The sequence below is a fragment of the Aythya fuligula genome, chromosome 10 (genome assembly GCF_009819795.1).
Source record: "Aythya fuligula isolate bAytFul2 chromosome 10, bAytFul2.pri, whole genome shotgun sequence".
NCBI lineage: Eukaryota > Metazoa > Chordata > Aves > Anseriformes > Anatidae > Aythya > Aythya fuligula.
This window is the reverse complement of record NC_045568.1, coordinates 169,811-188,562: the sequence shown is the minus strand read 5'-3', so window position 1 is coordinate 188,562 and position 18,752 is coordinate 169,811. Positions and strand designations below refer to the sequence as shown.

At 39.1% G+C, this 18,752-nt stretch overlaps 1 protein-coding gene across 1 annotated transcript; it reads right to left on the bottom strand.

The window, feature by feature from the left end:
* Positions 1 to 16,615: 16,615 nt before the first annotated feature.
* On the bottom strand, positions 16,616 to 18,752 carry HESX1 (HESX homeobox 1). Its single transcript, XM_032194489.1, is given in 5 exon segments — positions 16,616 to 16,714; positions 17,826 to 17,927; positions 18,238 to 18,427; positions 18,560 to 18,581; positions 18,584 to 18,752. Coding segments are annotated over 5 exon segments (582 nt in total).

Sequence of the window (18,752 nt, the reverse complement as noted above, 5' to 3'; positions counted from 1 at the left end):
CAGCTGTTCCCAGACAGAAGGGACAGTGAGAATTCAGCAGTTCCTAGAAATACATGAAAATTCAAGTAAAAAGTTCTACTGTACAGTTATGAAATCCCTACCAAACATTTCTATCACTCAACAAAAAAGTCCTTCTTAGATTGGGAAGAGGTCTGGTCCATCCATATTTTGTATTTCTAGCACTGAAATCTCTCTCCCTGCGGAGACTGAACTTGACTGCAAAAGGAGTTAGGAAAATTGCTCAGTTTTAGGCCAGGAAGTTTTAGGCTATCATGCTTGTAGACACATCCACTGGTGTCAGACAGCCATGACTATTGCAATATCACATCTCTGTTAGATAAACGCAGCCTGCTGCTAGAAAACGAGGATGAACTAACATGAACTGAGCAGACAGTACGCTAAAAGATCAGCAGCATCTCGGAAACTTCTCAGAAGCCTGGAATCACAAAGTATCATTTCACTGTCCATAAAAGCACAAATAAGATCCTGAAACAGAAAACCTGTAACACAAGGATCTTTTGGAACTTCATTTGACAGCTACCAGAAAGCAGAAAAACAGACCTTTTGGGAATAACCACTTACATAAAACTGTCCTACTAACATGGGGGTGGTTCACCTATAGAAAGAACGTCTGGCATGAAAATGAGGAAGAAAGATCTTCCAGTAACAAATCTTAAGAGCAAATGTCAAAAGAAAGCATGAAATTGATGCAGACACTCTCAGCAAGAGCATGAACATTCCCACCATTGTCAGGAATCCTGAAAACTGTACTCTGATAGCATCTTCAATATTGTAACATGACATAGTTTCAAAAGATCTGGCTAAACTCAAGTGAAAGATTATCAACTATAGGACAGTGACCATAGGCCATAAAATTGAAATTTAGTTTTCTTTTTCTTCTGAAATTTATTGTCTTTTTCAAGGCAACTTTTAAATCACTGGGCCTTGAAAGATGTGTCAATATTAATTCAAAAAATGAATTCTGAAAGGAAGATCTGTGTTACTGTTCCCATTTTATAGATGGGGAAACAAGCGTAGTTGTAAACATGCCCGCTTTAACATCTTGCACATATGCTCAAGGCTAAACCAATAATTAGATTTGGAGACGCTGATCCCCCCCCCCCTCCCTCCCCCTCCCCTCCCCCCATAGGAAAAGACCCCTAGGGTTAATGTTTTTTGTTTTTAATTTGCCTTTTTTCTATAGACACACTATAGACCTTACTTCCTAATGTCATCCAGGCATTATTAGTGGGTGCTTAAAATAGCAGGGGCCACAGAGGCCAGATCCAGCCTCCAGAACAATTCCATCCAACTGCCTGCTTATGTCTTGGGAATGGCAAGAAGAGCACAGCATGCCATCCTGGCAGCCAATGGCCTCTTGCTGTGTCTGAGCATTTATTGGCACTTCTAGATTAGCTGCTGCTGTGTCCATATGGGACTTGAAAGTGGAATTAGATGCATGAATTCTGCTATATTTGCTCTGACACTGGCAGCCACCACCTCTCTATCCAGATGTTTTGCAACAAGTCCTGAAAATTAGCATCCAGTCCTTAATGCTAAATAATCTAGACATTAGAGAATCCCTCATATGGTGCAGGCAGACACATTTCTCTCCTGCTCACTTTTTACATCACACACTCATTCTTGAGCTTTCTTCTTAAAAACCTCAAATCTACCTTCCGGTATTTGGAGGTGTTCGGAGGCTTGCAGAGTTCAGAGAGTAAGGAGTGAATGGTCTTGTGACCTTTCTGGGTAACAATGTCTTCTACAGGAAATTGCATTTAATGACCATGGAAGTTTTTCCAGTCCAACATTCCCAAAGGCTCAAGTTAACATCAGATGTAAGAATAGAAAGACTGAAAAGGAACTGACTGAAATAAAACAGTTACTATATAAAAATGCCTTCTGATCACTCTTGAAACAATTATTTATCACTGATTCATGAATGCAAATCTTCATAAAATATTACCATTTCCCAGACCTCACAGTTCCATGTAGAGTATACAGGCCAACTTGCTCTGCTGGAAGAAAGTGTCTACAGGCTAATGTGAACTCTGTATTTCTGTTTACTTTTGCATCTGTTTATTCATATGAATATAATAAAGGACAGAACTAAGTTCTCTGTTTATCATGTTCAGCTTACTGACATGCCACCAAACTCACTCCTCCCTGTTCTAAAAGCAAGCTGAACTGACTCTATGGCCATCTGATCTTTGCTGAGAAAACAGGGAGCAGAGCAGGACTGCATCTTTCAGCAGCAGTCTTGTGTTACACTGGATTAGTTGTTACATGAAACTGCACTTTTAGAGAAAAGTAGATTTGTGATGCAAAGAAAATTAAAAATTGCATGGAAGAGTGATTTTTAAACAAAAAATTCTGTTGAACTTGAAACATTTCAATCCAACTGTATTCCTAAAGTCATGTAGGTTTTATTCTTTAGCAACATTTGAATCATTATTAATGCTTCATTTTAAAATGATATTTTGCTGCAATATAAGCATTTCATCTCAATCAACTATTAAAAAAGCAAATCAAGGCTCTCCCAGGGGCATTTGAATACACTCTGGAAATGTTAATTAAGTGTTATATATGGAGTGGTAATTCATGTCGAGAAAATGGTTGATATTAATAAAGAAGGGGGAGATTTGAGAGTGTGGCCATGGGGGTTGGAAAGCCCATGGTTGAGATAACATTAGACTCTTAATGATGAGACCATCAGGAATATAAAAGAGTTTAGAGGGAACAAAGAAGGGTGATTCAGGAGACTCCATGCAGTCTGGGATTGCTGTTCTCCAGCCATTAAGGCATGTAAGTTTCTGGGTGTTTGCTGTTGCTGTTATATTCAAAGTTGTTTGACCAATGAAAAGTTGTTTTGAAAAGAACTGCTGTGGAGAGAAGGGTATAAGAGGGGAGCCTGACCTCAAGATAAAAAAAGGCAATAAGATATAATGAAGTTATGTCATGTCAGCAATAAAGAAGCAGAAAGAAGGAATGAAAAGGAACAGGCTAGCAGAATGGAGACCAGGACAGGAACAGGCACATTGATTGCCTGATGAAGATCGGTTCAGCCAGACTCAGCAAACTGTTCAAAGAAGCTCGTAGAGAAAGTCGCTGGAAATAGGCACACTGGACCTGGAGAGAAGCTCAAGCTGAGAGAAGTGGACCCGCGCACACAACTGCCCCTCGCTAGTAAGCAGTTGCGCATTATGGGGAATCATACATCCTTCCTGTTATAAACGAAGTCTCAATTCAACCTGAATTTAGTAATATTTATAAAAGAAATAATTATAAAAGGTATAAAAGGCAATTAAACAGCGCTGGGTGTGCGAGGAGTCTATGCTCCACCAACAAGCACACACGAACATCAAACATTCTAAATATACAGAACATTGCTTTTGCATACTATACCTGAATATGCCTATACATACGTACAATCAGGAAAGGTAACAATCAATCTTTTAAGTTCCATGACTTAACAGTCTCCATTTTCCATTCCTTTTGAATAATATGTCTCGCTTCAAGTTGTCATGCAACTCAGTCTTCAGGCCTTACATATCCTGTTCCTCCTGGATAGAAGCATATTCATCTCCTTTTCAAGGCCAATAGACCTGGGTCAAAAGTCACGTCCAGGTCAGCAGGGGGCATAACAGCAAAAGCCTTCAATGGCTGTAGCAGCAGAGGGGCCCATGGTGTAGCAGTCAGATCAGTAAACGAGCCCACAGCTCCCTCACTGAAAAACCACACGTGTCTGACTGTGGTCCCACATGGCACTTTAAGGCTTCAGTGACTGCTAGGCAGGTGCCGAGCAATCCCACTGCAACCTTGTCATTTTTAGTTGCAGAGTCCCACACCTTGACATCAATTTGGTCCCATGTTTCAGGATCATAAACTGTCTGATTGTTAATAAGGAGAATAAACTGTAAGGTTACCAGGACAGTCTTTGTTCCTAAGGATGTATGATTCCCCATAATGCGCAACTGCTTACCAGCAAGGGGCAGTTGTGTGCACAGGTCCGCTTCTCTCAGATTGAGCTTCTCTCCAGCCTATTCCAGCAACTATTTCCAGCAACTATTTCCAGCGCCTATTTCCAGCAACTTTCTGTACGAGCTTCTCTGAGCAGTTTGCTGAGTTTGGCCGAACCTATCTTCATGAGGCAATCAAAGTGCCTGTTCCTGTCCTGGTCTCCATTCTGCCAGCCTGTTCCTCTTCACTTCTTTTTCCTGCTTCTTTATTGATGACATAACTTCATCGCGTTGCCTTTTTTTTATTTATCTTGAGGGCAGGCTCCCCTCTTATACCCTTCTCTCCACAGCAGTTCTTCTCAAAACAACTTTTCATTGGTCAAACAACTTTGAATATAACAGCAACAGTAAACACCCAGAAACTTCCATGCCTTAATGGCTGGAGAACAAGAAACCAGCTGGAGAACAAGCAACCCCAGACTGCATGGAGTCTCCTGAATCACCCTTCTTTGTTCCCTCTGAACTCTTTTACATTCGTGATGGCCTCATCGTTAAGAGCCTAATGTTATCTCAACCACGGGGCTTTCCAACCCCATGGCCACATTCCCAAATCTCCCCCTTCTTTATTAATATCAACCATTTTCTCAACACGAATTACCACTCCATATATAACATTCTTTTATAAATATTACTAAATTCAGATAGAGTTGAGACTTCATTTATAACAAAAGTAATATTTTTACAAGGGTTTCTCAGTTTTACTTTTAATTTCAACCTCTTCTTAGTACAGCACAATGCCTTCCATCCAGACATCTTGTCATTTTCTTTCTTCAGGGATATAGGGGGCTGCGCAGGGGGGAGCTGATTTAACAGCCTATTCTGAAATTCATCTATCTATAGCATCCTGTGGCAATGCCTGTGAAATTAATCCTAGCACACTAAGGGACCCCGACTGAGCATAACCTACCTTAAACCCTTTCCCATTTAACCCAGAGAGAGCAATTTGTTTGAGCACTTCAGGATGACATCATTCACTATTTGAGGCCAAAAGCTAAGTGTAATTAAAGCTAAAGAAAATGTTCTGAAGATTCTTATAATTAAAATAGAGATACTAGTAACAGATACCATTACAGACAATAGGAACATGTCCAGAAGAATTCTGAAGTCTATTGCGTAACCATTATGGAAGATGATTGGAAAGCACTTTGGTAACAGCACCTCATTCTGCTTGCGCTAAGGGAAATATATAAACAAAAGAAAATATGAAGGCTGGAAGCATATGGAAACTGTAGTCTGTTTATATGACAGATACATAACAATATTCCAGAGAAAAAATTAGAACGCTTTATGGAAGGTTTACAAGAGAATCTATACAGTAATTTTACAAAACTGTACTTAAAAAGAGGAAGGGCCCTGTTAGGAGTAACAATTATTTGCTACTTTTCAAACTACTCAAGGTCCTTGATACTTACAGTCTGGCATGCTGTTGTAAAACAACAATTTGAAGCAGTCCGATATCAAGATTGAGTCAGTTGCTAAATTCTAGAAAGAGTAAGAAAAATATTCAGATAATAAGAGACTGGTCAAACACAATGAACAACATTTGTTAATGCTTGCCCAGAAAGTTAAAGCATGTTGATAGCAAGTTACAACAATTATTTGTTATTATTTGCTTATAGTTTGTTATTTTTTTATAGTTTGTATTTTTATAGTTTGTTATAGTATTTTTATAGTTTGTTATTTGTTATTATTTGCTTGTAGTTAGATGGTAATAATAAAAATACCTGACAACACCATTCCAACTAAACTGTAAGTTGTGATGGATCTTACTGTCCAGCACCATATCTTCACAGAAGAAACAGGGAAGATCAGCTCAACTCTCATTTAAGCAAGAATGACTACGAGATTTTCTATGTAACCTACCTGAGTCTCATTAAAATATCTAGCCAGGTAACTGCATTTTAAGAGTGATGTTTGTTATAAATGAAGTCTCAACTCAATCTGAATTTAATAATATTTATAAAGAACATTGATAAAAGGTATAAAAGCTATAAAAGATATAAAAGGCAAGTAAACAGCGTTGGGTGTGCGGGGAGTCTACGCTCCACCAACACGCACACACGTGATTAAGGAGACATTGGGGAGGCAAAGACAATAGACACTGGGGAGGCAAGGACAATCCCCAGATAAGGAAGCGGCAGACAGACAGAGAAACAGATGTAAGGACTATAAATCTCGAAACAGAACACTGGAATTCATGATAAAGATACAACAAACAGAAGAATCAGCAAAAGCCAGCTCTTGCAATTAAGAAACGTGCCAACTCAGCAGAATCCTGACCAAAAGTGAAAAGTACACTGTGAGGAAAACTCGGGGTCTTCCTCCCAAAGACCACTGCCCACGTCCCGAAGACCCCTGCCCGCAATTCTTGGGAGGCTCTACGCAGGCGCAAGGTGCCAAAAAGCTAATTAGCATGAGAAACGAGGGAAGGAGAGGATAGGTGATGAATATGTATAGGCACCTGTAGAATATTAATAGATTGATTGTATAAATTCAAGACTGCTTTCTGCTTTGGTTATGCACAATAGGTGGAGAGATCCCCCGTGCATCCAGCACTGCAATAAAGAATATACCACTTAAGGAAATTTCAGCTTCGATCTTTGAATCACATGAACATCAAACATTCTAAATATACAGAACATTGCTTTATATACTAAACCAAGTACACCTATGCATATGTACAATCAGAAAAGGTAACAAACAACCCTTTAAGTTCTATGACTTAACAGTCTCCATTTTCCATTCATTTTGAACAATATGTCTCACTTTAAGTTGTCAAGCAACTTGGTCTTGAGGCCTTATATATCCCGTTCTTCCCAGATCGAACCTGGTTGCCTTTTTTTTTTTTTTATCTTGAGGGCAGGCTCCCCTCTTATACCCTTCTCTCCACAGCAGTTCTTCTTCTCAAAACAACTTTTCATTGGTCAAACAGTTTTGAATATAACGACAACAGTAAACACCCAGAAACTTCCATGCCTTAATGGCTGGAGAACAAGAAACCAGCTGGAGAACAAGCAACCCCAGACTGCATGGAGTCTCCTGAATCACCCTTCTTTGTTCCCTCTGAACTCTTTTACATTCGTGATGGCCTCATCATTAAGAGCCTAATGTTATCTCAACCACGGGGCTTTCCAACCCCCATGGCCACATTCCCAAATCTCCCCCTTCTTTATTAATATCAACCATTTTCTCAACACGAATTACCACTCCATATATAACACTGGGAAGCCCAAAATACCAAGACTGGTCTGCATTTTCTGTGTCTCTTTTCCCTCATGTCATGCAAATATAGGGACTATTCCCCAGAAATAAATCTGGAACTGATGGCTTTTCAACATCCCTAGATTCCTCTCCCTCACAAATGCTGCTTGCCCATTAGGATCACAGGAGGTTCCTTTGTGATTCAATCAGAACCAACCCCTCCACCCTCAGGTGCCCAACAGCCCCAGCTCCCTCTCACAGAATGAACTCATTACATAGTAGTAAATCCTAGAAAATGAAGAGACAAAAAGCATCAACCTAGCAACTGATAGAGAAACTAAGTCAATCCAAGGAATCAAAGCAAACGTTATTTTACAACCAATGTCTGATTTTTTTAATTTCTATTTATTTATTTATTTATTTTAATCAATAATTAACCCTGACAGTTAATCTCAACTATATGAAATTACCTTAATTTCATGTTAGGTAAACAAGTCTTTTGTAAAATCCAGCCATACAAATCTTTGGATGACTTTTTGAAGGCACATTTCTTTTCAATTACAACACAGCATTAATCTGATACACAACAATAAAAAATCCTGGTTGTTGTTGCTTTAAAAGTACTTTCAGTACAAAACTTTGGACAACAAAAAAAATGCAGATGTACCTATGTCCACTAGGAAAGTTATAATGAACAGTTTGCTGGTGTGCTAGCTTGCTATTTGTAAGCACAGACTTGATAAATAAAATAATTGCAAATACGAAGTTATAAATGACTATGAGTGGTGTTCTAAATGTTATAAATGAAGTCTCAATTCAATCTGAATTTAGTAATATTTATGAAAGAAATATTCCCAAAAAGTATAAAAGGCAAGTAAACAGCGCTGGATGTGCGGGAAGTCTACACTCCACCAACAAGCACACACGAACATCAAACATTCTAAATATATAGAACATTGCTTTTGCATACTATACCTGAATATGCCTATACATACGTACAATCAGGAAAGGTAACAATCAATCTTTTAAGTTCCATGACTTAACAGTCTCCATTTTCCATTCCTTTTGAATAATATGTCTCGCTTCAAGTTGTCATGCAACTCAGTCTTCAGGCCTTACATATCCTGTTCCTCCTGGATAGAAGCATATTCATCTCCTTTTCAAGGCCAATAGACCTGGGTCAAAAGTCACGTCCAGGTCAGCAGGGGGCATAACAGCAAAAGCCTTCAATGGCTGTAGCAGCAGAGGGGCCCATGGTGTAGCAGTCAGATCAGTAAACGAGCCCACAGCTCCCTCACTGAAAAACCACACGTGTCTGACTGTGGTCCCACATGGCACTTTAAGGCTTCAGTGACTGCTAGGCAGGTGCCGAGCAATCCCACTGCAACCTTGTCATTTTTAGTTGCAGAGTCCCACACCTTGACATCAATTTGGTCCCATGTTTCAGGATCATAAACTGTCTGATTGTTAATAAGGAGAATAAACTGTAAGGTTACCAGGACAGTCTTTGTTCCTAAGGATGTATGATTCCCCATAATGCGCAACTGCTTACCAGCAAGGGGCAGTTGTGTGCACAGGTCCGCTTCTCTCAGATTGAGCTTCTCTCCAGCCTATTCCAGCAACTATTTCCAGCAACTATTTCCAGCAACTATTTCCAGCAACTTTCTGTACGAGCTTCTCTGAGCAGTTTGCTGAGTTTGGCCGAACCTATCTTCATGAGGCAATCAAAGTGCCTGTTCCTGTCCTGGTCTCCATTCTGCCAGCCTGTTCCTCTTCACTTCTTTTTCCTGCTTCTTTATTGATGACATAACTTCATCGCGTTGCCTTTTTTTTATTTATCTTGAGGGCAGGCTCCCCTCTTATACCCTTCTCTCCACAGCAGTTCTTCTCAAAACAACTTTTCATTGGTCAAACAACTGAATATAACAGCAACAGTAAACACCCAGAAACTTCCATGCCTTAATGGCTGGAGAACAAGAAACCAGCTGGAGAACAAGCAACCCCAGACTGCATGGAGTCTCCTGAATCACCCTTCTTTGTTCCCTCTGAACTCTTTTACATTCGTGATGGCCTCATCGTTAAGAGCCTAATGTTATCTCAACCATGGGCTTTCCAACCCCCATGGCCACACTCTCAAATCTCCCCCTTCTTTATTAATATCAACCATTTTCTCAACACGAATTACCACTCCATATATAACATAAATGTGGGCTTTCACAGCTAACTGGTAATTTAAGACTGTTTCAAACTAGCCGGCTTTTTGGCTGGAAGTTTTTCACTGTCCTTGTAAATCGATCAACTCATTACAGGGTCAAATTTTGCAGAAGGAGGGGGAGGAGGCACTCCAGGCATCAGAGCCGAAGCCCCTCTGCGGCCTCTGGAGAGGCCCCTGACGGAGCAGGCTGTCCTCTCTGGCCCCCCGGCCCTCCCTGATACGTGGGAAACTGACCAAACACCACAGCAAAACATCTAGACTGTTACTTAGATAATGCTTACATCCTCTTTCCCTGCTCATTCAACTTCAAACAACTGTGTCAAACATTACATAGCAAACCTTCAAGACTTTCAGTAACCCTTTTTAACACTTAATTTCACCAAAGGTTCAGTCATTGGCCAACTTAATTCTAGACCTTTCTCCCTTCAGGATGCTGAAATAACATATCAGTATACCATATTTAATCCCATTTTCCTTTTCTCATCTTTCTTCCACTCCGGACATTCCCACCTGAAGTGGCCAGCCTGGCCACACTTAAAACATCCCATCAAAGCCTGTCCCTGCTAGGATTCAGGCTGCAACACAGGCAGCCTTCCTTGCCTGCCATTCCTTCATTTCTCTTCCTCTCCTTTCCATCCTGGCCCTGACTCCCCCTGAAGATTTTCTTCCTCTTTCTCCAACCCTCTGCCTCACTACCTACTGCACTGTCAATATCGTGAGTTTCGCTATCTGCTTTTCCTTCTCATCTCCCCTCCTGACGCACACCTTCAGGGCCTCCCGCAGGAGGGCCCCTCAGTGACTGTTCACTACATCCCCCCACCTTCTGGAGCATTTTCTGTGCATCTTGCCAGGCTTTAATCACAAAATGAACTTTCAAGAGCCCTTGGGATACCGGGTCCTCGGGACTCATCCCCAAGTACTTTCTCATTCTGACCCCAAGTCTCTCATAAGATTTCTGTGTAGCACACTATTATTATTCCATCCAGGATTGGCAAGTGGGTATTTCTGCCCTGCCGGTATGCCCTGATCCTGGAGGATGAGCTCTTTCCCATTTTTGTATAGCAGATCTCCTCCTGATCATTCCCATTTCTTTCCCTGTAAACAACATACATGTACTTATAGACATAATTCCCTTCCCCAAGAGTATAAATTAGGTCGTAGGAACTGGTCTAATAGTTCAGCTAGCCAGATGGGGTCCTCATTAGAGACTTCATCTCCTGTTAAAACTCCTAACCTCTCTGCTGGTAAGGGAAGGGGGGTGTAGTTCACCTAAGACGATACACAGTTAAGTGTTAGTAGTGTTAGTGACTCACAGAAAGCTGACTCCACAATCAGTAAGATTGTAAAGTAGGTATGTTTATTCAGTGCTGGGCGGCATGGGGGTAGTCCCACCAAAGTCATGCGCGCCTAAAGCAGCAACTTGCTGTGGTTGTATGCAGTAAAGAGCTACATATGCATGAAGTTTCCCAATATGCCTATACATATGCATAACCTGTCCCTGCTTAGTATTAAAATTAGCTCCAATAAGTCATTTCCATGAACTCCTCAGCTCTGCGTTTGCTCAGTGCCTTGTGGTGGTGGGCATTGAGGGTCATGGGGATGAAGTAAGATGTTTTCATCAGGGTTGAACTTTTCACCTCATCTCTTTACGCATGCTCTCTGAGGCTTTGGTCACAATCTGGGCCATAAGGTTGGTTTGATCTGGTTCTTGGGTCTGAGGGCTCCTGTTTTCTTGAGGCCTGTATGTTTAACATTCTTTATCTTGTCCCTTTGTAAGCAGTCCTCCTTATCTCCAACCCCTTGTTTAAAGTCTGAACCATGAGGGGCTCCTGTTATCTGGAGGCCTAAGCGCAGCACAGGTGCAGTACATAGCACCTATTCATAAGCAATCGCTCTCTAATTTCTAATCCCAATGATTCAGCAGGGTACCACACACTAACGTTCCAGTTCTGGAAAATGGGGGTGTACTGCTGTACTAGGTCTGGCTGGGATGTTAACTTTCCCTTCAGCAGCCCATACAGTGCTGTGCTCTGCACTTGTAGCTAGAACAGCACTGGTATCACACCAGTGTTGTGTCTGCTGCTGAGCAGTGCTGGCACAGCATCAGGACTCTCTCTAACCCTCCTAGGGGGAGGGCAAAAAAGTGAGAAGAGAATCATCACCAGGGCAGCTGACCTAAACCAACCAAAGGGATATTCCATACCATATGATGTCACACTCAGCAATAAAAGGTGGAAACAGGAAGAAAAGGGGAGGGGTGGGCTCTCATTGTGAAAATGCTGGTCCTCCTCTTGTACACCAGCTACATGCGTTGAGGCCCTGCTTCAAGGACATGGTCAAGCATCGCTCATTTGAGGGAAGTAGAGAGTAATTTCTTTCCTCTGCACTTCCACATAGCCTTTATTTGTTTTGTTCGTTTTCCTCCCTTTTTTCCCTTTCCCCTCTCCTTTTTTTTTTCCCTTTAGTTAAATTGTTTAGATAATAATAATAATAATAATTAAGGAAAGATTATTATTTCCCCCTTAGTTAAATTATCCTTATCTCAACCCATGAATTGTTCTTCACTTTACTTCTTCCCCTCCTCATCTAAGGAGGGGGAGTGAGAGAGTGGTTGTGGTGTTTAGCTGCCTAGCATGGTAAAACCACCACAACTGCCAAGCACTTCACCGTGCAAGGGGTACCGCACACCTGAGTTTACCAGATTCACTGGTGTACTGCCAAGCAGCACTTCCCTGTGCAAGGGCTTACCGTACACCAAATTTCCCGAGACTCTTCCTTTCTCTCCCTTATCTCACATTTTGTCGGTCTCCGGCTACGCCCCTCACAGAGCTACAGAACCACAGATCAGGACTGCACACTCACTTTGTACAGAAGTACATCTCAATCACACATCACACAGAGTCTCACCCGACCCCCAAGGCAATGCTTAGTATTTCTTACCTTGGTCTGTGCACAGAGTTACCGGATCAGTTCTTAAACCGGAGTGCCTACCTTCTTCCTTTAGCCACTACTTCACGGATCCTGCCTCTTTAATCAGTCTTGGGCCCTCTGTCAGCTCTCCACAGATCCACCACCATCGATGCCCACGACCACTGAAATCAGCGGGGCATGCCTTCCTGCTGCTGCAGCAGTGGGGCTCCCTCGTAGGTGACCGGATCCCGGACAAGCCTCCAAATTGTGAGAAACACTCCATAGCCAATAACTTAGGCTCAGGCAAGGATCTCAGTGAAGTAGTAATTTATTCTCGATTGCAATCGCAGGCACCCCACAAGCAGGAGAGTGCGCCTACTAGTTCCAAAACACAGTTTATATACCTTTTGATGACAGGACCCTCTCCTGTTTCCCCACTGAGTGGGTAATCCAGGTTCACAATCTATCTGATGCTTCACAGACAATGCATGGCCTTCAGTTGCCAGCCTGTTAAATTTCAAATTTCTTTTGACTGTTTGAAGTGGTAATGTTTCTTCACTTACCTGACTTGACACCATGATTTTCACCTAAATGTTCTAAGGAGTCTGGTTGTCTGCATTGTACAAGGTCACCTGCTAAATTTTCTTATCACTGCAAGCATATCTCAGTACCAGATTCCTTACTTTAAAACAATGTAACTCTGCAAAAACAACATTTTTATTCCCACAGAATGAGCACTGGAGCCCACGCAAGGCAACACAGATGGGAGAAAAGGAGGCTGTGGCTTCACAAATATGCAGGTCAGAATAGGAACCAAGATGACTGATACTTTTCTGATCACAGTTCTGAAAGGTAGGTAAACAGAAACACTGCAAGACAAAGTATGCAGAACTGGGATGGGATGAGATTTCAGTATGCACAGTGATTTCTTCTGACAGTTCCACCCGTTATTCTTAGTTGCCTAGGCACAGCCAGACCAAGTAGCAGTATTACATGCACTACTAAGGCAGCCCAGAAAGCTTCATGTTATCAGGAGTTACAAGCTTAGAAAATCTTATGAAGTACAGACTAATATTTTAAGATGGAAAAGAAATTCAAATGTATTTGAGAAAGTCATTGCCACAATTTAAACCCAAACTTGTCAAAATAGGCATAAATGTGAAGTTAAAGGTTCTCTTTTAACTATTTACTTTGGGATGAATGATCTAAGCCAAGATTAATTACATAATGCAATCATGTTATTCAACTTTGTGCCCCTCACAGGACTATGCACAACTCTCAGTACCTTCCTTACACAAGCCATCCTTCTAGTAACATTTGCTAATTGAAAGCTTGAAAGCTGGACACCAGAGCTGGTGCTATTATTTTACTCCTTCTCTTAAATTGTTTGTCTGAATTCCGACACCTGAGACAAGTTCCATTATAAAAGACATTAGGTGTATTTAGGTATTTGCTAGATAATAGAGTAAGGTTTTTAGGCATCAATCTGGACAGATTATTCTAATCTGTTGTTGTTGGAAACCTTGTTTCCAGCAGTAAAGTTAACAATAGTTTCAAATTACCAGCACTAAAGTTAAGCTATGGGTAATATGTTTTGAGGTGTGAAGAAAAACAAAATAGGAACTCATGCATTCATGATATTGTCTTTACCTCAAATAAGATCTGTATCTGAATTGAGCTTTCCTTTCTCTAAAACTATTCCTAATGGATTTGGCTCCATTTAAATTGCTTTATTTGTGATTGTATCCTGCATTCAAAAATATTTAAGAGAACAACAGAAATTCACTTAATAATATTTATTGTAATTGTCACTTCCTAAATCTAACAAAGCATCAATAATTAATATTTCAATGTTGGGTAAAAAGCTTGGTGCTTCCACACTAAAATAAGCTTTCCAGAAGCAAAGTCAAGCAATTCAAGATTTTAGGACTTCTACAAAAATGAAGGCAATAAACCCATGAAGTTACAGACACAAAATGGCAAATACCTGTAATATAGCTCTAAAATAATGCAGCTTTTAAATAATATTTTTAAGGAAATATAGAATTGGATTTTATTGAAAGTCTTACATCTCAACCTATCATCTAAAATATTGACTAAGGACTGATGTTGGATCATCCTTTCCTTTAGCTTTTTCTATGAAACTACATAAGATTAAGTTTTTAACATCAGTCCTTTTCTTAAGCTTACCTCTTATTCTGTAGGACAGCATTTTCTACAGGGAACAACAATTTGCTTTTCATTCATGAAATGAGATGAATGATGTATCTGGTAAAATCCTAAACCAACTGTACTTTGCAATAACTTGCAAACATTCAGCAAAGCTATATTAAGGCATCCATTATTACAACTGAAATGTAAAATACAGATTTCTAAGAACGTAAGCTAAAAGAAAAGCAGAGCACACATCAGAAAGAATCAAGAATGGTCTGGAAGTAGTAAAGACAGGTCTAAAATTTTAACCCTACCTCTAGAGATTATAGTGCATTGAAAGTAACATGCCAGAAGAAAAAAAAAAGTAATTCTGTTGTCATTTTATTCTTATTAAACATGAAAGTACTACTAGCCTAACTGCATTCAGACAACTATGACAGTAGAAGGATTTATACAATTTCTTCTGCACCTCCTCCCTCCCTTTTCTTCTCCCCCCCCCCCCCCCCATTTACATTTAACCTGTATTAACAATGACAAACTGACTTTCATTTCCTCATAAGTGACTCCAAAGAAACCAAGTGTCAGAGGCCTGGTGGTGAGCGCATGTAGATTGAAGACAGGCTCAAGTTCTTCCTCCAGTGAATATCAAAGTACTTCCTTGAAAAAACTGTTTCCTCATGAAATTTGGAAATCAACAGCAGAATGTATTATAGCTTAGTGGCTAGGCATTCCTTCAAGGCAGGAGAGTCAAACATCTAAACTTAGAATGAGATACAAAGAGGATTTCAAAGTCATAAGCATTCTTCACATAATTTCTGCTCCCTACTTTTCAGAGGTTTGCTCTTTTTGTTTTTCAATCTTGCATATTAAAAACCTTTTCTTTGCGGCAGATAAAATGATTCAGCTCATTTTTTTCACTATTGCAAATATAGTTTTGGTTCAAAATAAAACTTATTTTTCATGTCAGCCAAGTGGGAAAACCCAATTAATGAAATCTTATGCCTAAATTCTTTAAGATTCACCAGTTGTTGTGGGTTGAAATTTTAATTAAAGTCAGTGCTTCTACTGACCATCTGCCATCATTTTGTGTTAAGAAAATGAGTTTATGCACATACAGCTGGACCCATGTACAATGTGCCTCTAGTAAGTAATGTGGACCAGTTTCACTGAAGGACACCAGCACTTCAAGCATGTGGTGCTTTAAGCTCTGCTGTACAAGCAACAGCATAGACCTGTACTTACCTCTGGCCATGATGTAGAAAAACAGTTTATTTAAATAGTTTAAGGCCATCCTTATGCATACTGACTTCTGGCTGAAAATCAAGTATGAGGATAATTAATTTTCATAGAGTGTCTGATAAAAAAAATATTCAACAACCTAAAATTAACGGCAATGATCTGGATAGCTGATCTGGTCCCAACTGATTTGATCCTATGAAATGCTGCATTCTGTCACTACAAGATAATTATGGCAACTCTGGAACTGCAACACTCACACTGAAAACGAAGGAGATAGCTGAGTTGAAGCATTAAACAAGCAAATATAAATGAATTGAAATATATAAAAGAATATTAAAATTTTAAGCTTTTTTTCAGTGAAACAATGGTTCAAACTGAAAACAGTCAGCTGAATGCTAGTCCTTCCATCTTCATGGAGAACTTATTTTTATTTTAGAAAATATGTTCTTTTTTATAGCTATTTAAATTCTATTGCAATGCACAATTTCATATATCAAGCACTTTTTTTTGCATATTGAGTATTTTACACTTCAAAATTATGTAGCTTTAGGTCTCTATCAGTTAAGCCTGCAGTAATTCACACAAGCTGAAAATCTTGTGCAACCCAGAGTTTGTGTTTTTTAACTGTAAAAAAATATATACACTTTTCTGAAAGTATTTATTAAAATATATAGAAAAGTTGACTTTCTCCACAAAAAGTAAGTTATAATAATACTTCGAGTATTTACAGTTTATTTGACTGAAAATCATTGTAACATTTCAAATCTAGTGATAAAAATCATATAATTAGTATATCATTACTTAGTACAAATTATGACAATAACTAGTAATTCTTCATGTTCTATTGTAGTAGTATAGTGGCAAACCATCCTTTCTACTCTAGCAGGCTGGAAGTGAAAGTATTTTTCACCATTAGAAACTGTGATTCTCGGTGTGATCTCTTCAGCTTTGCACGACGGTTCTGAAACCAGATCTAAAATTGAAACAAAAGTCATGGTTTTCAGAAATACAGCACTGTAATCAGAGCAAGCTTTGAAATTTAAAAATATTCACACAACTCTACAGTATTTTGTGAAATGACAGTAGTTTGGAAGCTTAATAAAAAGTTAAAATCTGAAGACAGTGACCAGCACTAATTAAGACTAAGAAAATAATGCCCTCAGTTTTGCTGGAAAATGAGAACCAGCTTCACTAATACAAAAATTAGTATCAACTTCAGTGACACTGAATGGAAGTTCCTAAGCAGCTGCAATTCACATACAAGTCTGAAGGTGTAACTTCTTCAACTGCTTAATTAATAGCAGCACCAAACTCCCCATCAAGCCCAATAAGAACTCAAATCAAAACCATAATAAATACCAAGGCGAGGCCTGAATTCTAATTTTTATGGTATGCTTATCACATTTGATTAGCTGGAAATGAATAATTAAAACCCTGAGTAGATTTTGCTTTTGGCCAGATACATGGCATAGGCTCAAATGCTGGTTTAACACAGTTGTACTCTCCTGACACTCAAAATGCTAATCTACTAATTCATTCCAAGAAGTTACTTCAATAGTTGTTTCAAATTTGTTTTTTAAGTATGTTGACATGCATAATTTTAAAACCAGGGAGCAAGTGATCAAGTTCCACAAACAACTAGAGATTAACAAAGCAGAAATCATAGAAATATTAGTGATAAATGTCTCATTGATGCTATGGAAAAAGGGTTGGGGTTGCAGAATGAATTCAATGGCTGTCATTTCTCAAATCACTCAATGCATACTGTTATGTATAAATGCACACTGCTTTAAATTGATATTAAAATTATTGTTACTACCATCATCTGTCTATTTATATCACCAGACAGTACAGACATATCACAAAACAGTACACATGGATGGAAATATCCACCATATTATATATATCACCAGACAGTATACATGGATGGAAATTTTTTTCTGAAAGAAAACAATTTAATTTAATTTAAATAATTAATAATTAAATAATTATAAATAATTATATAAACATTATAATAAATAATTAAATAATTAAACAATTTAATTTAATTTAAATAATTAACTTTAAAGAAACAATTTAATTACCTGGATCCTGTCTTCATCTAAGTCTAATTTGCGAGCTAGTTCTTCTCTAATATCAATGCCGGGGTAGGAGTTCATTTTAAAAACATTTTCCAAGACTTCAATCTGAGGAGATTAAAATAAACTTTTTGAGTAATCATCGCTATTGTTACCGGAGTTAAAATAAATAAATAAATAGAAACAGCTTAACTTGTTTAATAGAAGACTTCCAAGCAGTGCTTGGACAATTCTGCTTTCATGAACAAACATCAACCAGATGAAGCTAGTAACATTATTGTGAATTTACACTAGTTCCTAATTACACTTCTATATGGAGAGATACACAATACCAAATTAGTCAGCTGTTTTAGGTTTCCACCAACAATTTACTAAACTGCATTGTTAGTCCTTTATTAAATAGTAAGAAAATCCCTACCTGGTTTCTACTGAAAGCGGTTCTTGGTCTTCTACCCCTGTACCAGCTCAATTCTCGTTTGAAAGATAGCCTTTCAGTGACTGAAAAATATTTTTCACATTTCAAAACTTTTTCCTCTTGCATTGGATCACTGTTAGCATGAAATAATGAATTTTCATAGGAAACAACAGGGATTTGCAGATGGGAATTACTGTCATCACCTAAAACTAGAAAAAGCAAGCAAACGAACTTCTATTTACTGGTTTTCAGTAGAAACATGACAATATATACTTTTTTAAAAGAGTAAAAGCTTGAGAAGTTAGAAAACAGACTGCTGGCTTACCCAAGTTGGTGCATGCATCCATCCATGGTCTGTGAGGTTTCACTGCAGGAATGCCATCTTTCTTCTGCTCCAATCCCAAAATACTTTCAATGGAAAAGGAACACTGCGTGGTTTTATTTTCTACAAAACTAGATGCTTTCTGAAGATTCTGAGACGCTGATGTATTAGCAGCACACAGCGATGTACTTGCCAT